Genomic DNA, 24,112 nt, shown 5'->3' with positions numbered 1-24,112 from the left:
TTTATTAACTCTGAAACATATTCACTAACAATTAATGATAAATAAGCGCAGCTTTAAATATTCACTGTTGTATTTTTTTTTAAACTTAAATTAGCTGCATGTGATTTTTAATATTAAATCAAAACTTGTCAAAAAGATTTACATAACCAATGAATGTATGAAGAAAACACAGAATCACACAGTTTACAGTCCCATCATCATCAAACTTTGATCGATTACTGTACAAATACATTAACACCACTAAAGATCAAACACAACTGTTGTTCTAAAGTCATTTCAAGTCAATAACGCATCATAGTGTTAATGAGCCATGTCATACAACCGTCATGTTACACAGTTTGAGTTTGCCAGAAGAGTGCGATTCATTATCTGTCACCACGTCTGTAAGGATCGATCTGTTACACAAACCATTACATCCTAAAGAATCAGTTCACAGCACTAACTGATCTGCAAATTAAAAGCATACACACTACATGTCTGTATGTCAATCAGTAATATTTATTCAGCACATGGAAGAAAGTCTATCTAATGCAAAAGCTGTATAAAGTCAGGAAAATCTAATCCATCTGGCTGTGCTGAACACAGATTTTTGGAATACGTACTATCTGATTGTGTGTGTGTGTGTGTGTGTGTGTGTGTGTCTGTGTGTGTGTGTGGTGTGTGTGTTCACTGTATAGCTGTACACAAGAAGTGATGTACTGTACATTCTTCATGTTCACATTTTTTCATAAAGGACGTAACTAAGTCTGTTCAGACAGGCTGCCATGTTGCCTTCACTGACACCTCTATATAAAAACTACACACATCTTACACAGCATTGTGTTTAAAGGGACTGGATCAAAGTATGGCTGTAAAATGCAGTTTAGACTCTTCAAGTTCAACTAAATATCTGTATATTGTAAACATTTCCATTGATTATGTCCTCTCACTGAAATAAGTTATTTAAGAGTCTCTTCTGACTTTTAAAATGTTACTTATATTAAAATTGATTTTCATACAAAACATGTTAGTACAATTCTTGGGGAATAAGCCACACAGTGAATTTCAATATTCAAGGTTTTGTCAGTTAGAAATCCTGAATGCGAGAGTGACAAACGTTTAGGAGCTTTTGTACATCTATATTATATTATTAAAGTGATATTTTAAAGTTAGAGGTGCTAGGCAATAATGGCTTTATGTCTTTGTTTTATCAGAAATCATCTTCATGATGCAACTATTTCAGCTGAATATGTGTGTGTGTACTTCATCTGGAGCGAGCTGAGAAGCAGCGCATATACTCAGTGAGCCAGGGGTTGAACTCAGGTTGAACCAGCTTTTTGGCCTTGTCCAGATCAGCAGACTTGGCTCTCCGCCGTTCTGTTCTCTGAGTCTGGATCTGGCGCTCCACCTCCCGTCTGGTCTTAGCACGTAGAGCTGACTCGTGGATCTACAAGAAAAATAAAAGGTCAGTTCCTATTGATGCTTTTGCTCAGTAACAACAAAGCTTGTCACATACAGATCTACAGAAATACCTGAGTAGTTGAAGCGGAAGGGCCCACGTTGTGTGTCTTCCTGCCTGCAATGTCTGCGTCCTTCTCCCCTGAACCGTATAGAGCAAAAGGATGTTTGCTGTCTTTACTTTCCTCTTTGGGCTGCAGGGCTGGCGCAGGCCTGACTCGCTGGGATCGCCAAGTTCTTTTGGACATTTTAGGGGGTTTGCTCCGCTGTGGGTGGGGAACTCCAGGGTCTCCCTCTGCAAGCAGAAATCACAGAAAGTTAACATCACAGATCATGACCTCAGAGAAACTTTCCACTTTCAACACATGAATTTGAAAACAGCCTTCGAGTGTCAAACCCTGCTCACACATCATTCTGCACAGTGAGGCTCCAACATTCAGCGGTTATAACCTGCAGTGTTGCCTGCTTGTGATTCACATCAGGCCAGTGCTGACTTTCAGTTTTACTCTGTTGACATGTTTTCTTGCTTGTCAAGTTTGCAGAGTGTTTTTAACAGGAAGCCTTTTGAGAGTGTGTTTTGGAAGCTTTACAATAGCAGTACCACACAGCAGCTGTAGTATTACTAAATAGTACTAGCAGTACTTTCTACTTTGAATTACCTTGGTCTAGCGCTCTGTGAGTGCTGCTGGCTCTCTGTTCCCCTCTCTCCTCCTTCTCCTCCTCCTCTGGTACTCCTGACTCTCTGGCACCCTCTAGCTGGGAACCTGAGAGGAGTGAATTACTTCATGTAGTAACAAACCACAAGCATATGTCCCAATATCATGCAGTATTAATCATATGTACAGTTTATTGTTACCACGGAGTGCAGGTTGTTTAGCTGACACACTCTCCCCCTCATCTGGAAGGAGAAGCCTGGGTACAAGTCTTTCCGTCCTCGACCCCTCACTCTCCTCCTGCTCAGCCTCTGTGTTGGCCTCACATCGGACCTGGTTCTTGCTGAGAGGATGAGGAGGATGATGAGGAGGGCTTTTTCCTCCAGACTCCGAGTCGCTGTCGGAGCCGTTCCAGAACCAGGGGTTGTGTGTCTGCTCCAGCAGCCTGCGGGTCAGTCTGTACTTCAGCATCTCCTCGTAACATTTGGTGTAGGTCTCCCATTTGGGGTCTTTGAATTTCTTCATGTACTCAGAGCGGATCCTCTTGGTCACCATCTTCTTCTTCTTCTCCCTTTGGAAACTGACCACATAGCATAAAAGACAGCCTTATTACAAGCTTGTAAGATATATTTAACTACTAAATATCAAAGCATTCGGTTAACATAAACGTAGACAACGCGTTGCCTTTGTGTGTTTTCTCATAAGCAGCTCTTCGCCGCCAGACATTTAAAACATAATGTAGACGCAGTTAAAACCAATAGCGGAGCAGCTGGAGGCTACAGAGCCCGCCTACTTCCGCTTCTACCCGGGATTGGCTTGCCTCCTTCGGCCGAGGAGGAAAATAAACGCCTTGTTTTGAAGAAATCACAGCCTGGGACTTGTGCTCGGTGAACATGTTCGGTGTTTAGCAGCGGTACCCAGACACAGCTGAAAGTGGGACCGACCGTTACTATAGAAACATCTTCTATGACGTAACGGACGCTGCTGTCAACCCCTCCTCTGATTGGCTGAAATGATCTAATGCACTGATGTTGAATACTACAGATAAACAGCAGTCACCTATGAAAACACTGCAGGCAAACAGACTACTCCTACAAATTATTACAACCTCACTTCTTTAATGAGGAAATACTCCACGCACACACTCTTCTACATAGCCCCATGTTAAATCGCCATTTTTTATTGTAAACGTGTATTAGAGTGCAATTGGGCTGCTTTTGTTAATTGCTTGCCTGCTGATCTATCTCAGCTCCTTGTGACAATAAGTGTCGGTGTTATTTATAGGTGTCAGTTAATCATACGGTAATACGTAGTGTCGATAATCGCCTGTCAGCTTTCGCATACATGGCTGAATATATGTAACAGCTCATTGACAACCCACCGTCCCTCATCTACATCACAGCAAAGCCCCACAGCACAACTTCAGGATCGCATGAGTCTAATTTGGTGTACAGTTAGGCTAAGTATACTTACACCGGGGTTGGATTTCACGGAAGCAGAGGAGGACAGATGGCGTTCATGGTGGTTGTCGTAATCACTGGCTGCGTCTCTTAGCTCCGCCCGCTTCAAGACGTTTTTAAAAAGCCAAACACACCAGCAACAGGTGGCCCGGGCGCGCCAGGATGCAAGGAATGTGGCCAGGGCCGCTATAAAGCATTTGGCTGATAATGAATTCTATCAGATCAGATGTCGGAATACAATGAAAAAAAGTAAATTAATTAAATTGTTTTTTGACTGACTGGCTCCATGAAAGAGTTTAATTGTGTTGGCAAACCTGTTGCTTATTCAATTAGCCTACGTATTGGCTCTAAAATGTATGCACTTTTTCCTCTAAATTGTCTTAGCAATACAAAGAAAGCCAATTATAACGTGTATTAACATACATAACAGGTCAATGGGTTGTTGGAAATGATGTCACAGGGTGGTGCGCGCCCCAGACGCGCCCTTTACGCTCATTTGTGCTTTTAGCTCAGACTCAAACCCACACCCAGACAACCTGGTGAGCTTGTATGCATATAAGGCATGGCTGTGGAGATGCCCCACTGTACACGGGGTCTAGTTTTGTCTAAAGATGGTCTGGGGGCCGGGGCTGTGCGTCGTGCAGGGCAGCTCAACAGGATTGAGGGTGGGGTGTCGGGTGACCCATGCTACTGATCCGCCCGGTCTAAAAAGCGGAGCTGCTGCTGCTGCCTTGGCACATTCCTGGCAAGTCAGAGTCCGACTGTTTAAGTTTGAAGGCGTCTCCTTTCACCTCCTCTGTCACCCAGCAGCCCCCGACCAGCAGTGGCTGAAGGGACAGTGAGAGACCCTGTCACTCATCCAACCATGTGCGTTGTCCCCTATCAAATAATCTGATTGATTCATGGGGAAGCTGTATTGTGTCATTGTGTTGTAGCTGACGGAGCAGTCAATTAGGGCTTTTTAAGGCCTTATTTTAGTTTATTATTTTGGTGATTTTTTTCCCAATCTTCCCCAGTTCCTGTTGGTATTTTAAGTAAGTATTTTTGGTGACATTGTTTTGTATGGATATAAAGGCAAATAATTATTTTTGTATGGCACCTTTTAAATGTTAGGTATCATTCACATTCCAGTTTTTGCATTTTCATATGCTTTTGTTTTTCACCTTATCCCATTATCATCTAGTAGAAAAACCAGACCGGGGTCAAAAATACCAAATAATGGACTTTAATAAATTATCATTATGTATATACACTTACATTCACATGTGTTGGGCAACATGTTGTTCTTATTTTTTTATTAAAGGTTTTTGGGTGGATGCATGGTTCAGTGGTGGTATTTCACAGCCTTTCACCGTGCAACACAGACAACAGACAGCCATAAAAATATGCACATTTTATAACGATAAAAAAATGCATAAAAATGTCAACAGCGCAGACAGACAGTCCATTGACAGCAGAGTGTTGCTGTGTCGCATAGGTTGATCCTCCTCCTCGCTTGATCTCCAGATAGCTGGTGGTGATAATGATGGAGAAGCAGGAGTAGAAGATGGAGGATTTAGAAGCACTTCCTGTGGACAATGCTGGGGCCTGCCTCGTCGTACTCCTGCTTGGAGATCCACATCTGCTGGAAGGTGGACAGGGAAGCCAGGATGGAGCCACCGATCCAGACGGAGTACTTCCTCTCGGGAGGAGCAATGATCTGGAGGAGGAGGAGGAGGAGGAGACAAAGAGGATAAGTAAAGTTCCAGTGGCTTACACTGATCATAATTTTTTCTTCAATATGTGTGTAATGACCCATTTATGCGTAAAATGTTTACATGTGGGTTTACATTGTAAGGTATTTAGCTCTTATATTTGTTTTTTATGTTATAAGTACCTTGATCTTCATGGTGCTGGGGGCCAGAGCAGTGATTTCCTTCTGCATACGGTCAGCAATACCAGGGTACATGGTGGTACCACCGGAGAGGACATTGTTGGCGTACAGATCCTTACGGATGTCAATGTCGCACTTCATGATGCTGTTGTAGGCGGTCTCATGGATACCAGCAGACTCCATACCTGAGCAGGTGAGAGGAAGAAGGGTTAAGATGAGGGCAAGTCGAAAGCTTTGCACAAACTCTGTGTTTCTGAGATAAATAAAAGATGATCAGGCGTACCAATGAAGGAAGGCTGGAAGAGGGTCTCAGGGCAACGGAACCTCTCGTTACCGATGGTGATGACCTGACCGTCGGGAAGCTCGTAGCTCTTCTCCAGGGAGGAGGAGGAGGCAGCGGTGGCCATCTCATTCTCAAAGTCCAGAGCCACATAGCACAGCTTCTCCTTGATGTCGCGCACGATCTCACGTTCAGCTGTGGGGAGACAAGTTGAAGAGTTAATTTCACTCAGAGTGACAAACAGGGGAGCCCCGAAACCCCGCAATTTACAGTAACCTTGTGCGTAATAGAAAATGTACTACAGCAATGTCTAATGCTGAAACGAATTTCTTACTATAGCTACATCATTTTCAGTGTGCGTGTTATTATATATTTTTTAAAACACACACGGGCAAAAAATTGTCATTCAGCCTTTGTGTTTGCACTCGGCTGTCATTACGTGGTTCTTTTGCTGTTGTTAATTAGGATGCTGTCAATTTTGGTTAGACTATGTGCCCAAATTGAAGCTAAATAAAGTAGTATATCAAATTATGCTAATAATAAAAATCTCCTTCTATTTCTAGGCCAAAGGTTTTCTCTTTTCTTTCTGTTGTTTTTTGGGTTTTTTTAAGTTCCTCACCGGTTGTCACGAAGGAGTAGCCACGCTCAGTCAGGATCTTCATCAGGTAGTCGGTCAGATCGCGACCAGCCAGATCCAGACGCATGATGGCGTGGGGCAGGGCGTAACCCTCATAGACTGGGACGTTGTGGGTCACACCATCACCAGCATCCAGCACAATACCTGGATAGAGACAAGATGAAGAATTTCGTTAAGTCCGAGTGGCGACCAGGAGTCTAAAAATATATATGTTTTTTTGTGTAAAATTGTGGCTAAAGTGGGTGCTGGAAAGTCAATTACAAAGACACACCCAGTGTATATATAATACGCTCCATAAAATGGACATATGTATTTCAAGGAAGACAAGACGACTGTGCGTAAGTTATGCGTAAAATTGTTACATCTAGTGAAATGGCGCATTAATGGCTGTTAACAGTATGTGTTGTATTGTAGTTTTATCTATTAGCTTTATCAGTTTCACTCTGTCTCGATGTGTTATGTGTGTTAGGGAGGCTGCATATGTGATGAGGAGCAGCTGTTTGTTGTCGTCAGTCTTACCGGTGGTACGGCCGGAAGCGTACAGGGACAGCACAGCCTGGATGGCCACATACATGGCGGGGACGTTGAAGGTCTCAAACATGATCTGGGTCATCTTCTCCCTGTTAGCCTTGGGGTTCAGTGGGGCTTCAGTGAGCAGGGTGGGGTGCTCCTCGGGGGCCACTCTCAGCTCGTTGTAGAAGGTGTGGTGCCAGATCTTCTCCATGTCGTCCCAGTTGGTGATGATACCGTGCTCAATGGGGTACTTCAGAGTCAGGATACCTCTCTTGCTCTGGGCCTCGTCGCCGACGTAGGAGTCCTTCTGACCCATACCGACCATGACACCCTAAAGGGGGAAGAGAGGACGAGATAATGGAAAGGTTAGAGCGGGACGTGAAATAATCCAAACTGAGGTATGACCTTTCCTCTGGCCAGATTAAAGTCTTTACTGTGTTGAGCAAACGGCATGGTGACCGTGCCATAAATGTGCGAAATAACAGCGTGGGTCACAGAGAGCAATTGTGTGACAGTCAATTTATCTGTGACTAATTTTGGTCTCAAAGAGACGAAGGCCACATTGCTGGTTGTAAAAGGAGCCAAAACTACATGACTCAAGATACATCCCCTATCACAGCACACCTAATTTATCACCTATCACCCCTTATCACCTAATTTGTAAATGCTCAAACAGCTAAAATTTCACACTAAACTATCTAAGTTAAATGTCTCAGTCACTACAGTAGGATACCTCTGCCAAAATAGTGCACACCTGCCTGAAAGAATGTCCAAAATATTTTAGTAAAAATAGTTTTTATGTCAATTTGTATTTCTCTTTATTGGATAATTAATTGGCTGAGGTGTGATTCTCAGAATGATTGCATTCGATAAACTATTTTCAGTATTTCCAATTACCCTCTCTTGTTATTGTATAGGGGTATTCTCCGGTGTTTACCTGGTGACGAGGGCGGCCGACGATGGAGGGGAACACGGCCCTGGGGGCATCATCTCCGGCGAAGCCAGCTTTCACAAGGCCGGAGCCGTTGTCGCACACAAGAGCGGTAGTTTCATCGTCGTCACACATGATGGCTTCTGTAGCGCAAGAGAGGGGAGGAAGAAGAGGAGTTCAGGTCATTACATGAAATCCAGTGTCAAACATACTGTATGTGACAGAAATGTTGCACATTTTTGTTCCTATAGTAAATCAACACTGTGTCCTGATTGCTAAGACAAAAATATATTGTAAAATTTACTGGAGCATGGATATAATCAGGTCAGTGTCTTGAGTTAAATGTAGATTATCCAAGGCACACTGACATCAAGCCATGACGCATGACGTGTTGCTTGAATAGAGCTATACAATCACATTAAACGTCAACAATAAGGAACTAAAGTACCGTTTTTCTTCAAAAAGCTATCTAAACTTGGTGAGTCTCCACTAAAATCTGTTCTTGATATTAGGCTATTCTAATTTAGAAAGATTAAACCTATGCGAATGTTAAATGATCTAATTGGTGCTAAATCGGTTAAATATACAGGCTTTCTCTCGCTCTATAATTTTTGTTAGGCAAATTGGCTTTTGATTAGTCTGGATGCGAATTGCATCATCAATATATTTTCAGGATTCAATGTTACACCTGTAAAGGTGCTGAATGGGATCATTCTAACAGTCACCATACTCCATCTGCTTCACCTCACTATCAATTTCCAGACCTGGAGAAAGTTCTGATTAGAGTTTCTCCTGTCTTCTTCTATCTCCTTGACACCATGTGTCAGATCTAAACTATTATTAAAGTTGTTTCCTTTTTTCCTTCAGTTGCAGGCTTCTCCTACAGTCTAGCCTCTCTTCCAGTGGAGTTTCGCATGTTGCCAGTAATCTTGGTCCTAGGCGGCCTGACTCTGGCGGTCCTGCCTGACTTCTGCTCCTGTAGATGCTCCAGTGATGTTCAGATAACGGCCTAGTCTGGTCTCCTAACCTGGATGTGAGGCTTCAAGGCAGGTCAGTCCTAGCGGGTTTCTTACCTTAGGAGAGTGTCTGCGGCTTGGAGAGAACAACCCAACCAGTGCTACTGCTGAACCAGCTACGGTCCTCTGTGCTGCCCGTCCACCTTATATACCCAACCTCCACCATTCACAAACCCTAGCACTGGCCCCCATCCCGACCCTCTGCCATATTAGGATGCTGACAGGCCGAGGATGAGGAGTGGGTGGGGGGTGCTGCGCGCCCCGCAAAGGGAAGGAGGGACCCCCTCAGTCAGGCTTCAGCGGAGGATCAGGAGTGACGCTGCGCGCCCCCGACAAGGAGAGAGCGCGCGCCATATATGGAACTGTCGCTTTGACCTCCCATGGAGCCTCGCGGTCCCACCTCGAGGGCCGTATAAGGAGCGCGCCGGCCACTGGGGGGTTTCTAGGGGAGACGCCAGTTGCTACCAAGCAGGGTTATAGATTTGCTGCTATAGGCCTCATCCAGCCTTAAAATGGGAAAATGCTTCCCTCATCTGAACAGATTTAGGCTACAGTGAGAGCCAGGCCCTAAACTCCTGACTTGCACGTCAACCAGGGAGGAGCAGCAGCCATAACGTGCCAATCAAGAGTTCAATTACCTTATAGTGATCAATACAAGATAACACACAATCACTACACTAAAGCGTAGGGAGGAAAATCTGCATATAAACCATTAAATATATGAACTTCCAGTTCCATCAAATTCCAGAAAGATTATTTGACTGCAGATTATTTGTAATTGATTTAATTAAATGCTGTAGAAAAGTGACCCTGAGTTGCATAAAGTTGCATTGAAAAATCTGGAGGGCAGCAGACCTTCTCCCTGTAGACCATAAATCTGTACCTATACTAACAACCTATAGATTGATCATTTTTAAAACGAAATATATATTGTAAATGCATCTTTCACCATAACAAGTACAACATGTTATAATTTAAAAAAAAAGGTGTATTACTAAGATGATTGGTGTGTACATAATGGGAATGTCTTCTTCTTCAACATTAAGCGACTGCATACTGGGAATCGCTTTTCTCAATTGAACAGCATATATTTTTAAATATATACAATGACAATTTCATTGGAAATCTACTGTCCTGCAGACCACATGGCCTGATATGCTCATAGATCTCCACTGAAACAGCCAACACCTGAAACCTTATCTGCAGGGGGTACTCTGCACTGTCACTGGAGCAGTTGGATTAATTATAACTCTAATGGAGGAGGGGAGCTGCCGCCTGTGTGCATGCAGGAGTGGGAAAGGGAGCAAGAAATATAGTGTGTGTGTGTGTGTGTGTGTGTGTGTGTATGTGTATACCTGCATGCATGTATGTTATAGCATGTGCTGTGCGACATGAAAGGCCAGAAAGAGTGAAAGGCCCCCCCCCCATGAGAACTGACAGTTAGTGAGTGCTCGGTCCATGATGAAAGCAACTAATATTACAAAGACATAAAGTAGAAAATAAGAAAAAAAATCAATTAGCATGTGGAATTTTATGAAGCAAATACATAATAACACAATTTCGAATTCAAGACATGAATTATACGTGTTTGTCACTACCTTTAGGTCCCAAACAGCTTTTTATATGTTTTACAAGAAGGAATGCAAACAAACAAATAATAAATAAAACATAATTCTTGGTACACACACCATATTGAGGCCTCATGTTATATCCTCAAAGTTGGATTCATATGGGGATGGAGGGAGATGGTAACGTATAGCCTTTCATGACCTGGGTTCTCATTATAGCAGCAACAGAAATCTACAGAATGGATTCCAAGTGGTAGGGTGTGACACATTCACTGCCTGAGTAAACACCAATTTATAGAAAGGGACAACTGGAAGAAAAAAGTGATGTTAAGGCTCCTCACCGAATCAGCTACTCAAACAGAAATGTTCAGTTTGTACTTTGCTGAAATGCAACGTCAGCACTGCATTGTTCATTAATATTCCAGGAAAAACAGAGTAAGAAGAGGGAGGGAGGAAAATTTCAAAGTCTTAGAAGGAGCATGAGTAAAAATGGGAAGGGCTACATGTAGACACCTCCATGGGTGTGCATGAGCAGGTGTGTGTGTGTATGTTTGTGTGTGTGTGTGTGTTTGTGCGTTGTGGGAGGGAGTATGGGAGTGAGGGGGCAGCACAGCAAGGTTGAGCTACTTTTATGCACTTGTTGTGAGCCATTTTGGATCAGAGGGCCAGTGAAACGCCTAAAATGTAAATGGGCTGGCAGTTGTCGGGGAGTGACAGAGAGGGAGGAGAGGGAGAGGGAGGGGGAGGAGGTGAGGGGAGGTCAGAGGGACTGAGGGGGAGGAGAGTCAGGGGGAGAAGGAGGGGAAGGGGTAGGAGAGAGAGAGAGAGAGAGGGAGGGAGGTGAAAGGGCGTGTGTAGCAGGTGGCAGGAAAAATAAGTCTGTCAGAAAGTATGTAACCAGGCAGCTGAAGGAGAGGCAGAGACTCTGGACGAGGAGAGTAACTTTTAGTATCTTTTAGTTTTTTGTGATGTAACTGCTGCAGCGAAGATGAATTACCCATGATCATTTTAGCCAGTAAATTTACAGAGAGGTGGATTTAAACATTTTTTAAATTGTAAGTTGTTGTGGAATAGGCAGCTGTTTACGTCGATACCTTTTCAGTTAGATGTCTTTCAGCCAGATCTCTCCTGAGAGCGCAGTGGGTGAGAGTGTCAGAATAAGTATAAGAATAGCACAAGCCTCACTGGAACCAGTCCTGCCTTTTGAAGTGTGGTAGTGTGCAGCAGGCTTGTTCTCACAGAGCCAACAGACAAGACCTCTTGTTGCAGATTTTAATGCGTTTTCTATCATAGTTGTGATGCAGTGATGATCTTATTGATACTGAGGAGATTATAAATGGACAGGTGTAACAAGTAGCACAAATTCTGTATTCATCTGGTATTTAGTGAATGACTGATGTTTCAGCACAGATCAGAAGATCCTGGCCGAGTCTGCACCCTCCTAATGAAGACCAACATCAAATAGAGCACTGAAATGGGTGACACTGTCTTAGTTAGACTTGTCCATATGCTAAAGACAAATTACATTTTCTTTTGATTTGTAGTGGAGGGTCTTCCTTTTCAGAGTACTGTCACACTGCAGAGAGGCAAAGGTGGGAGCATGATCCTAGACGAGCAAGTATGTTTACATACAAATCATAGATGAAATCTGTTGTTGCACCTCTGATGTGCCTCTTTTTCGTGTCGTGGTGGGTTGTTTTTCAGTCTAATTTTCTTAGAGGTGTTCTGAATTCCTCTGCATGGTTTCCATCCATGGAGGCATGATTGTACTGAACTAAAATGCAGCATGATCCTATACAGTTTGAACTTAATGCACTTTGGTCCAGGAAACTAACTGCACATTATGGGTCCCAGACAGTTTAATGAGGAAAAAAATAATACTTTGTGTAATTTTTTCAAGTGATAAACCAATATATTCTGTAGTACTGTAATGAAAAGCTCAGAACCTCATTTCTAGTAGTTCCTCAAATAGCAGCGGGTGCATACAGATGAAAGTGAGGGGAGCTGCAGTACATGGAGCTGGAATTGGAAACCCACGCAGAGCCGAGCAACACTTGTTCAGCTACATGAGCCAGCTGCTAGCTTGATGATCACAGACAGAGATAAAACTCTCCACAGAAACCGTATTATTCATGAAATATTTCTAACTGAGCTGTATTTTACAGCATGGCCCTGCCTCTTGTGCCTGTGTCTGACCTTATTTTTTTTGTCTCACGACAAAATATAAAGTGTAATATTATTTTAAGTGTCTGAACTAGTGGATGTACACTTGATTGAGCTCGATAGACTATTAAATGTGTGACACAAGCACCTCCAAGAGAGGATAAAACAGTATCACTTGCATTCATCTTGTCTGTGTGCCAGCAGAGGACTCTGCACACTGTCCCCTCTGCTGGAACAGTTCAGCTTCAGGCATGAGAAGCTCACCACACTGTCAACATTCAACACAACCTCCCAACAGCTGACTACACATTACTCATATCATCACCATGAGGTATTATTTTGGTATGATGGACTGAATGTACATTGATCCCACCAATCTGCAGTGAGTGAGCTGTGAGTACTGAGCCTGGCTGCTCAGAGTATGAAACAACAGCGCCACCTACCGATAGCCCAAACCACTGCATGGACACACAGGGTTTCTTATGAGACAGCAAACAAAAAACACTACAACAGTGAATGTAAAAGTGAATGAATAAATGTGATCTAGATTATAGTATTTAAAAAATGGATATATAGTTGTATCTAAGCAGAATGAACCATCAAAGCCATCTTCAGACAAATAAAACCTATTTCATTTTATTCTTTTACATAGAAGTACAATAATTTAGCAAACAAAAATATGGTTAAAAATCTATTATACATGATTTTAGTATTATATATTATTTAGGACTCATAACATACACTTAAAAAAAACAGACAAAACAGTCTGACACAGATTCATCATCATCTGACGAGCTTTCAAACACCTTCAGAGTTAACTTTAGTCTGGAGTGAGAGGTGAGTCGAGGGCGCAGATTCATCTTTACAGACACATTTTTATGGACATTGTTTGGTAAAATTACCAATTTCTTTGGGGAGGAAACTCAACACACAACATGTCTGGAAAAATCCATAAAAATCTTTTGTGATTCAAGTAAAAAAAACTAGTTGCCCTTTAGGTGAAATAACAAGAAATATAGAAAACTGAAAAAAGGGCAAACTCTCAATAATAAATCATCTTGTAAATAATCTTGTAACATATTAACTGATAGAGAGCGCAGAGGATTAATTCTGCTGACATATAGTCTATACACTGTAATACATAAATATATATTTACTGTATACACAACCAGAGTGATGACTATGGTATACAGACACCATAATGATTCTACAGCATTAGTCAATTAAGGATGATTGGTGCTGTATTGATTAATCTTGACACTTGTCCCTTGTTAAAATCCTATCAACACTGTTTTGAGAGTTTTCCATGTATAACTGCCTTCAAATAGTTGATGAAAACTGACAGTCATGATGATTCAAGTTTATAAATACAACACATAAATGTCACCCTTAGTATAACCCTGCAAGTTTGCAGCTTGATCCCCTTAATCACATGGTTGAAGATAAATGTTATGGGAAAATACTGTTGAATATATGATGTTTATCTGATTTTATGGTATAATATTTCTGCAAGCATTTGAGTTGATTGATGTGCCATACCATCTAAATATGAGTAATGAGCCTTCAGAAACAAACTATTCTGACACATTGACTTCACTCAGAAGAGGATCAGAAAAGTTGAAAAGTCCATCATTTGTTAAATGCAGTCTCAAAACTGTGTCAAGCTGCGTCATAAAAATCTCAGCCTCAATGACCAAAAAAGTTTGTCCTTGAATTCTTTTAATTTTTGGTTCATAGAAAAAAACCTCAGCATCAACATGTGGCTAAATTTCCAGTTGCAGTGCAAGAAACAACCCAATATTTAGCGGCTGTGGGAAATTCAGATTAAGAGCATTTACATGTTTGCTAAACAAGAAAAAAACCTCCTGTCTACACTCCACCTGAGAGGTGAAGTGGGCATTTACAAGCTAAATATTTACGGAGTTGAATCTTGACTTCTTAGTCTGTCTCTTGAAGCCAGTTAAAATGTTTACCTGGCTCAACAGCACTGTGGCTAACATCTACGAAATTTCAGAGCTGTTTATATGGAATTTAATGCTGGCTAGGTACACATCCTGTAAACACCAGCATGGAGGTGCAGTTATATCACAGTCTCAGTCAGTGCCAAACACCGTACAGGAAAGCTGACTGAAATTACATTCAGATTTGTGCTGGTCAACTTTTCGGACAGAAGATAAAATGATTAAAGAATTTTGATTTTGGACAAGAGGAGTGAACATGACAAACATATGACAGACCACCACCTCTGCTCTAATGACATCTCTTCTGTACCCTCCTCCTCCTCTTCCAGGAAGGAGGCTGCTTATGGAGCCTCAAACAACTTAAGTGACAGTGCACATTTTCTGTTGTTTCACCAGAATATGAGATGCAGTTTCAGGACTGTCAGTTAAATTCCAGCAAAAGAAAAACTGAAGAGCGACTGAGTCTAATTGTACTAGCCAACCAATCAGAACAGTGAGAATAGTGTTCGGCCCACAGTATAAACACCATGTTTAGTTGCTTCATTTGGCTTGTTTAAACTCTTAAATGACGGTAAAAGGCTCTGTGTGTGAGCTTCAAGTAAAAAAACCAACCCTAATACATAAACACAAATACACATTTAACAGTGCTCAACATGCCACACCAGACTGTTTTTGGTTTAGTTATGAAAATCCTACAGTGACAGAGAGTGAAAGAGATTTATGATTTGCACCAGACTCATATTGTCACATTTATATAATTTGGACTTTTCCCTAAAACTGTGGCAGTGACAGTAACATAAGTCACATGTTGGCCATGTGCATCCAGTGTGACGAGTGTCTCTGTCTGAATTCCTCCCTCAGCGTATAGTTACATATTATTCAAAACAAACTATCTCTAGCAAACTAACTGATGCACATTTCAGTTTTTAGGACTTCACGGTAGATTTCTGTGTCCTTTTAAAAAAACCCTCTTAATGTTATTCTACATAGTCCTGTCAGTAGTGAAAGGACACTTGCAGCATTTAAGAAAATCCCATCTCCCCTCTCTCCAGTGCTTCAGCTTTTATGCATCTATCATAATAGGAAAATCCTATATTCCCCACCCCTGCTGTCTCTCAGCATGGGGGGCATTTCAACCCCTTCTGGGGAAAAACTCACTATTAATCTCACCTCTTATTCACTCTATCTTTTTTTATCCACTCGTCTCCTCTCAGCGCAGGGCCTGTTTCTGTTCCTCATGCAGAAAAGCCTGTTTCTCCATCAGTTTTCTGAACAGTCCCTGCCTGTTGCCTAGCAGCTCTGTGTGCTGGCCGCACTCTGCTACACGACACTGATCCAGCACGGCGACAGCGTTTGCGTTTTGGATGGTGGAAAGACGGTGAGCGATGATCAAGACGGTCCTCCCTGTTGATTGCATGAGAAGGGCAGGAAATAATCAAAGGAGGACTAAAAAAGAGGGTAGTTAATTTCAGCTCCATTATATTTGTGTGAGTGCAATTTAAAAGAGAGAGAAAGAAAATAGATTTATTTACCTTCCATCAGGCGCTCCAAGGCCTCCTGGACTAGAAACTCATTCTCAGAATCCAACGCGCTGAGGAAAGATTGGGTTGATTTTTAAAGGTTGTTTAAGCTTTCTTTTACAAAGTACTCAAGAGTGCATTTCTAAAGAAACCGCAATGCAAAACAGTTTCTAAAGGCTTTATCATCATTTTCAAACTCACTTACGCAGATACAGACAGTGAAAATATTTTTACGACTATTCTTGATAAATAATCGTGTCTTTGTTTCTCTCACCTTGTAGCCTCATCTAAAAGCAGGATCTTAGGATTCTGAGGACAGACAGCAGAAATGGTGTGTTTTAGTGAACAGAATAATTAAAATGCTAATGGTGACAGACAATGAGAAATGACGGGAACATGCAGGTTCATGACTGACAACTGTTGTCTGCTGATGACAGGTTATGTTTTCTCTGCATGTTGGTTAGCAGTAAAAACACTCGTGCTGCTGTACTTACCTTAAGCAGAGCTCTGGCTATGGCTATCCTCTGCTTCTGACCACCTGAGAAACAAACACACAGGTTAAACACAAACATAAAGGCTACAATTAAATATTTAAAATTCTGTCTCCAGTTATTTACAGGGCCAGGTATTTAACAGAAAGGTTTTTATGGTTTTTCATGTTCTGAATATAAAAGATAATTAACCATAATTCTACAAAGTGGCCAAAAATAAAAAACCCACAGTGCTGTCATTATTCTTTATTCTTTTTCCCCTTTTTGATTTGTCTTGTTTGTTGCTTTTTTGTAGTTTTTCTTGTGGGTTTTTTATGTTTACATATGTGCACGTTTTGAAAAATCAATTTAAAAAAATGTTTTTTTAAAAAGATTTAGAAATGGTAGGCAATATGGTAAATGGTAAATGGACTGTACCTATATAGCCCTTTTCTAGTCATTATGACCACTCAAAGTGCTTTTACACTACGTCTCATTCACCCATTCACACACTGATGACAGGGGTGCCAACCTGCTCATCAGACGGAAACTAACCATTCACACACCGTTGGCAGAGCAACGGGAGCAACGGTTTAAGTGTCTTGCCAAAGGACACATCGACATATGGACTGGAGGAGCCGGGAACTGAACCGCCAATCTTCCAATTGGCGGACGACCGCTCTACCTCCTGAGCCACAGCCGCCGAAATATGTCATCTTTCTAAAATGTGAAACTAAATTTGATCAAGTAATACATTTTGATATGGTAACTTTAAAAGGAATAAACAATAATCCCTTCCAAAACTGGATATGTAATTACAACCATGTGAAAGTGAAAACCAGACGAAAATGTATGTAATGCATCGATGGCTCATATAAGAAACATATCATCTGTATTGTCAACCCTGTTAGAACTGGAGGAAAGCAGACCGTTAGAGGTACAGGAATGCTGTCTCTGCATCTGTCACTCACCTGACAACAGCACTCCTTTCTCCCCCACCACAGTGTCAAAGCCCTGAGGAAAAGCCTGGATGAAATCGTAGGCGTTGGCCACTCTGGCTGCCCTGTAAATGTCCTCTGTGGTCACAGCGTCTTGATCAACGGCACCATACGCTATGTTGTCTCTAATAGAGCAAGAGAACAGAACCGGCTCCTGGGAGAGAGGTGAGAGGAGGAGAGGGACCATGTGAGAAAGAAATACTATCTATCTAGCTATCTAAATGTGAATTCAAAAATGTCTTCTTACTACTGAAGAGTTGAAATCCTATAAATACTATAACAATAAAACTGTAGGAAATAGTGGTAAATGCTTTTCTTACTTGGCTGACAGTCCCGATGTGACTTCTGAGCCAATAGGGATTTAGATCTCTGATGTCATGGCCATCTACAGTAATGACACCTGGAGAAGAGAGATTATTCACAGAGTTAAAACCACCACCTGACATAGACTTGTACTTTTTACTACCAGATTATGGTTGAGGGAGGAGATGAAACAAGCCCGCTCTCACCAGCATCTGCGTCATACAGCCTGAGCAGCAGTGACACCAGAGTTGATTTTCCAGACCCGCTGGATCCCACAACAGCCATGATGGTGCCAGAGGGGACCAGCAGACTGAGATTCTGGAAGATGGGAGCCTCCTTACGGGTCGGGTAGGCAAAGGAGACATCGCAGAACTCCAACTGGCCCTTCAGCTGGTCTGAAGGAAGAATTAGACCCTCTGTGGAGGAACAGGTCGGTTATTTAGTTTAATCTGACAAACTTGATTGATTTAATGCAGTAATAAAACATGAGGAGAAAGGAATAACACAGAGAAGGATACGAGGCAAAAAAACATATTGTCTGTATGTAACACAAATGTCATTACATAATAAAATGTGAGCTGTACATGATGGTTATTTAATGAGTAGACAAATATAGGTACAATTTAAAGAAAAGAGATTTTTGGGACTTCTCAGGGAAGACCTGAGAAGTGTTAGGAGTACATCCTCCAGGCTATGTTTCACTTGAATTCATCCTTTCATTTCATACTTTGTCTGACTTTGAAAGAAATGCAAACAAATATGGTTTGATACCGACTTCTGTGTTTTGCAATAATAGATACAAGCTTCACATTTTTCAAGCAAGCAGTAAACCTAAGAAAGTTGTTTATATACAGTTACAGATTAAACTACTGACAGTGAATATATACTTTACATCTAGTTATAGACAAATGTTGAAAATATAGATGTAAAATGCCCCACCGGACACTTTTTACAATTATGCCATATGAATATTCAAAATATTATTGTTTTCTAAACACTTAAGTTATATACACACATGTCTCCTGCCTGTGTGTGTGAATACTGACCATTTTGAGGAAACTCAGGCTTTCTGTCTATCAGCTGCCATAGTCTGGTTCCTGCACCAAAACCTTTCATTAGCTCAGAGTAGAATGAACTCAGACCTGCACATCACACAGAAAGAGCTTTTAGCCACGACATGACCAGCACACCAAACTCAGACATTAACAGCACGGATAAGGAAGTTTCATAAAATAGGAAAGTTTGCGATAATCTATGTGTGAGAGTGTTTTACCTGCGACACTGATGCCAACCCAGAAGGTGTACATGAGGAACGATGAGAGCTCTCCCACAGTCATGTGCTGGTTGGCCATCAGAAGGCCTCCTTTGTAAAGCACTGACAGGATCATGATGTTACCGCTGAGACCAGTCTGCAACACACACACACACACACACACACACACATTCAAATGATTAAAATGATAACAGCCTATATGGGCACCAGCTGGACAAGCTAACTGGGCAGTCTAGCCACCAGTATCTCATGATATCAGTTTGTGTTACAATCAAGTTCACCGAGCGTGAATAGAGACAAAACGGAATATGAATCACCTGAAAACATTCACAAATAATATGTGTCAATTAAAGAAACAGCATGGGGTAGATTACACACACTGACACCAGCAGTACAATGTTGAAGGCAGAAAGAGAGAAAACATTTGTTAATCAGTTATCAATAATCAGTTGAGAACTTCACATTGATTTGTCAGTTTATTAGATACAGCTAGCTGGCAAATCCCTGCAATGACTGATTAACTCGTCATGCAGCATATGGTTTTTGTTGACACTGGGTTAGATAGGTGATTACATTTTATGGTAGATTTGCAGGCTGCAGTTTATGGTGCTGATGACCTGCGTTAGACTGAAATGTGTTTAATAGTTTGTTCACAGTTATGGACATAGTTAATAAAAGACTAATGTTATCCTACCTTAGCAATAAATTAAAATGAAAAACACACATAGATGTCAAACTAAGTGTATAAGTCTGGTTTTCAGTGGGGGATTGGATAACACTTTTTATGGTGAAACATCTGTCATATACAAACATGTTAGGTATGGTGGTATTGTGACAATCCTCAAACAAAAGACTAAAGAAGAAGCCTTTGTGCAACAGGTAATTTGCTAACAGTGGATTTGGTTTGCATAGGTGACACACACACACACACACACACACACACACACACACACACACACACACACACACACACACACACACACACACACACACACACACACACACACACACACACACACACACACACACACGCAGACTCACCACTCCAAAGAAGCCAGCCCGTAGTACAGCTTCCTTTCTGGCCAAGCTGAGGACCTGATCTGCTTTCTGTGTGTACGAGTTGACCTCTGACAGCTCTTTACCAAAAGCCCGCACTGTCCGCATGTTGCTGATGCGCTCCTCTGCCAACTGTTCACAAACACACAAACAATTTTATCAGGCCTGAAATTTTGATTATCAATCCAGAACTTTTACTCTATCAGCCAATGCAGCAATTTCATCAGATACACAAGAGATACCTCTAATATGAACTCCTGTTTTCAGTGTAAAGCTAAATCATCTAAAAGGCAACATTATTAATAGACTGGCTTTATGGACTCAGATACTTTGCAATCCTATTTTGTCACAACTTCCTTGTTTTTTACCACATCCTTTTACCAAACACCAACTCATTAATCCCTGCTGTTGAACAACTACCAACAGCTAAAATTTGAATCATAACACAAAACATTATCCTAACAGTGTTCAAACCCCTGCCCGTACCCAAACCACCCACTCTTCTCAGCTCTTTACTCCGTGTGTTTATGTTTACTGTACCTGTGTGGCTTGTGCGAGCGAATCCTGAGTGTGTTTGGAGATGGAGCGCAGGTATCTGCCGTAGACTACAGCAAGACCAGCTACAGGAGGCACAATTAGCAACACGAAGCTTGCTAGAGTGGGGGAGACGTAGAACTAGAAGAGGACGAGAGAGAAGAAAAAGCAGTAGAGTTAATGGACAAAAAAGAGATGGGATAAAACAAGCTGGAGAAAATAAACCTGAAATTCCCACCAAATGGCTCTGACAAGTAATTACAGCAATTACTGTCAATCACTTGCTTCAATCTTTATCACACCAGGAAATCATTTGACTTCCTTGTAAGGAAAACAAATGGTTTGTGAAGAGCATGCATTGTGTTTTCTAACTTTTTGTCTTGTAGCTGTCAAAGATGAAACTAGAGAAATTCCTATTTTGTAAAGAGCTATCGAACCTGTCGGTCAACAAATGTGCAGTCCATGAATGCTAAACATAAAGATAATAAAGGTTGAACAACCTCCTGCTGATCAGAACTGTAAGTGGACTTCCTTCTGCAACACAGACACACACAGACACACACAGACACACACAGACACACACAGACACACACAGACACACACACACACACACACACACACACACACACAATGCTTAGTCCCTCTAATTACTAACAGAGTGTGGTTGAGGTGTGGCAGTCTTTCAAATGAATCTATTCACTTCCTTGTATTGATAAAGTCTTTCCATAAACCTGTGTCCAAACACTCTTACAGTCCAGTTTACGAAGAGTTCAGGGAAACCCTCAGCTCATAAACTGGCAGCACAATACAGAAAGATGCAGACAAAAGACATTCATAAAATTATAACTGCTTCCTTATTACTGCACAACACCACACACACATTTTACTCTGTTGTCAACTGACTCCAAGTGACCAACAATTTGGGACTTTTATGACTGCAAGAACATGACATTTTAGGTTAAGAGCACATTTTACACGCTTCCTTGTTCATAAAAGTAAGACGGACAATCATTCATTTAGGTCATCATCAAATTAGTCACAGGCTAACAGAACATTTAGTGTGTCCTTAATTCATGATAATAATCTTGAAGTTCAATATATTCCATTTTGATCAGTAGTTTAATATTGTAACAATCATTTCAATATAGAAATGCATAATAAAGGATGCCTGTTGATTTCTCTTAATACTGCCCTGACCGATCACACCTGATCTACTCACCATCATACTGACGCCAGCAGCTGCCTGGGCGACAGCTCTCAGGCCGTCTGACAGATTGTCAGTGACTGAGCGGCCCACCACGGCTGTATCAGCAGAGAGCCGGTTGATAAGTTCGCCGGTCCTATTCCTGTCAAAAAACGCCACTTCCTGGTTGAGGATGGAGGAGAAGACGGAAGTACGGAGATTACGAACAATCTGCTGGCCTGAAGGGAGACAAAAGAGGCGTTAGTCGATTGTCTTTTGTTGCTTTTTTGGGTGTCAGTGTTTCTTAACGTGCTCCTGTAGAGTAAATCTCCCTCCTGGTCTCACCTGAGACTTGCATGAGGTAGACTCTGGCAGCGTTGGCTGCCCCGCCGCACAGGAACACTCCAGACAGCATGATACACAGCGATGTTAGGGAGGCTGTCATGGTCCCTGTGTCTGCCCCAGTGGTGTAAATGGTGTCAATAACTCTACCCAGGAAAAATGGAGCTGACATGGTTACTGCACTGGAGACAGTTAGGAAGCCCAGAGCAGCTTGGGTGGAGAAAGGAAAAGATAAGACAAAAAAACAACATTTTAAATCAATACAACGATAACATTGTGGAGAAAAACACACCAGGGCTGGAATTTCTAAAAGGAAGTCTCACTGGAAAAAGTGTACCAGCAAACTCTAATTACTTTGGTAAAAAAAGAAACAGCTGAGAGAAGCAGGTCAGCTTTAAAAAAGCATCCACCTGTCAGTTAGACAGATGAGGCAGCTGAGGGAAGACCTGAGAGGTGTCAAGACTACATCCTCCAGTCTACATTTCTTTTAAATTCATAATGTAATTTCATCCTTTGTCTGGCTTTGACAGAAAACGCAAACAAAAACTGCTCACAAAACAGGAAACAACTACTATTATAACATATGAAACTGACAGTAACAATCAGATTTAGCTCATTCTTTTTCCTGTGTGCACTAAATCAAAATCATCTCTCTGAGTTGTAATGGGAAATGATGCTGCATAAAGGTCATTGCGAGCATGTCCCCTCCTATATTTAGGCAAGGTGCAAGATAGATAACAGATCCGTGAATGGAAAAAATGGAGAGTCACCCCAAACTGAATTAAAGCTTCCGAAATGATTATTGAATTGAAAAAGGCAACTTTACAATTCAGTATGCAGATACTCTTTTTTTTAAATGGCCAATTGTGCTTGAAATGGTGCAAAGTAAGTTTTTACCAATAAACATTTAATATTTTGATGGCTTTCTTTCTGTTAATACTAGAGACTGGTCCCTCTGGAGATGAGCTGTGTGTTTGGATAAACCTATATAGTTGAGTGTGGTGATATAAGGGAGAAGGTATACAGAAGGAGGGGGTCAGGGGGTCAGTATGTTGGTACAGAAGTTTACCTGCCAGTCTCCATCTCTCTGGGTAAGCGAGCTGCAAAATCCTCTTGACATCTTCCATGGGGACGGTGGTCGGCGTGCGGTCTCTGTCTGAGTCTGTCTGGGTCTTCACTGATCCGGATGGAGTAGGAGTGGAAGCTGCTGAGGAGCTTTTAAAGGCAACAGGTGTGTGTGAGACTGTCCGTGCTCTGTCTGCGGGGCTGGAGGTGTGTAAGGAGCAGACTGAAGAGAGACCTCTGAGAGGGCTGAAGCAGGGCAGGACGGACATGAAGGGCCCGGGTGAGGAGAGGCGTAAAGCGGGTGTCAGAGGAGCTGAACACCTGAACCCAGTCGGCTGTCTTTTCCTCCGGAGGGCGGGAGAGAGGGTCCGGCTGTGGTCCAGCCATAACACCACAGGTTGTGGCTTTAGTCTGTGTAAATGCCCTCCGTGTGTGCACCGTGACATGCGCATTAAAAGTCGCATTGTTTGAGATATTAACCAAAGTTGAAAAAGTAGAAAAAATAAAGATTTTTACCGAATGTATTCAGTGATGTTCAAGTGTGGATGTTTTTCTTCTTGAGTCCACTCGGAGAAACATTTCAGTCCCCCAGCTGATTGTATAAACGCACCGTGAACATCGCAGAGCCGCTGTGGAGCTTGTTGTCACTACATTGTCGAGTTTTGACCGTTATTGTATGTTTTATCTGGCAGTGACAGCCGTCCTCCTTCGGTTTATCTCTTATCGCCGAGCAGCTAACAACACCCTGCTGTCACCGTCAGCTGCCGCTAGTATCCGACCGGCAGGAGGTTGAAGAGGAGTCACAACCCGCCGGGGACCGACCTACACCAAAAACACTCTCACAAGTAAACACAACAACCCCCCAAAGCAGAGGTT

At 42.0% G+C, this 24,112-nt stretch overlaps 3 protein-coding genes across 3 annotated transcripts; all 3 read right to left on the bottom strand.

Annotated features, from left to right (window-relative positions):
* Positions 1-1,191: 1,191 nt before the first annotated feature.
* Positions 1,192-2,645, bottom strand: ccsapb (centriole, cilia and spindle-associated protein b). The gene is made up of 4 exons (XM_062418549.1): positions 2,294-2,645; positions 2,097-2,201; positions 1,512-1,732; positions 1,192-1,426 (listed from the first exon to the last, which is right to left on the bottom strand). The coding sequence occupies exons 1-4, from the start codon at positions 2,643-2,645 to the stop codon at positions 1,244-1,246; spliced, it is 861 nt and encodes a 286-aa protein (XP_062274533.1). The 3' UTR covers positions 1,192-1,243.
* Positions 2,646-4,759: 2,114 nt separating this feature from the next.
* acta1b (actin alpha 1, skeletal muscle b) lies at positions 4,760-8,933 on the bottom strand. Its single transcript, XM_062421583.1, has 7 exons — positions 8,858-8,933; positions 7,791-7,927; positions 6,860-7,184; positions 6,323-6,484; positions 5,707-5,898; positions 5,427-5,608; positions 4,760-5,249 (listed from the first exon to the last, which is right to left on the bottom strand). Exons 2-7 carry the CDS (start codon positions 7,917-7,919, stop codon positions 5,106-5,108), a joined length of 1,134 nt encoding a protein of 377 aa, XP_062277567.1. The 5' UTR covers positions 7,920-7,927; positions 8,858-8,933; the 3' UTR covers positions 4,760-5,105.
* A 4,261-nt stretch (positions 8,934-13,194) lies between these two features.
* On the bottom strand, positions 13,195-24,106 carry abcb10 (ATP-binding cassette, sub-family B (MDR/TAP), member 10). Its single transcript, XM_062421573.1, has 14 exons — positions 23,241-24,106; positions 22,175-22,381; positions 21,866-22,068; positions 20,653-20,787; positions 20,098-20,244; positions 19,057-19,192; positions 18,830-18,925; positions 17,990-18,199; positions 17,801-17,880; positions 17,454-17,634; positions 16,507-16,550; positions 16,287-16,321; positions 16,025-16,083; positions 13,195-15,896 (listed from the first exon to the last, which is right to left on the bottom strand). Exons 1-14 carry the CDS (start codon positions 23,698-23,700, stop codon positions 15,703-15,705), a joined length of 2,187 nt encoding a protein of 728 aa, XP_062277557.1. The 5' UTR covers positions 23,701-24,106; the 3' UTR covers positions 13,195-15,702.
* Positions 24,107-24,112: the final 6 nt, after the last annotated feature.

The sequence above is a fragment of the Scomber scombrus genome, chromosome 1, assembly GCF_963691925.1.
Source record: "Scomber scombrus chromosome 1, fScoSco1.1, whole genome shotgun sequence".
Classification (NCBI taxonomy): Eukaryota; Metazoa; Chordata; class Actinopteri; order Scombriformes; family Scombridae; genus Scomber; species Scomber scombrus.
This window is presented reverse-complemented; position numbering and strand designations above follow the sequence as displayed.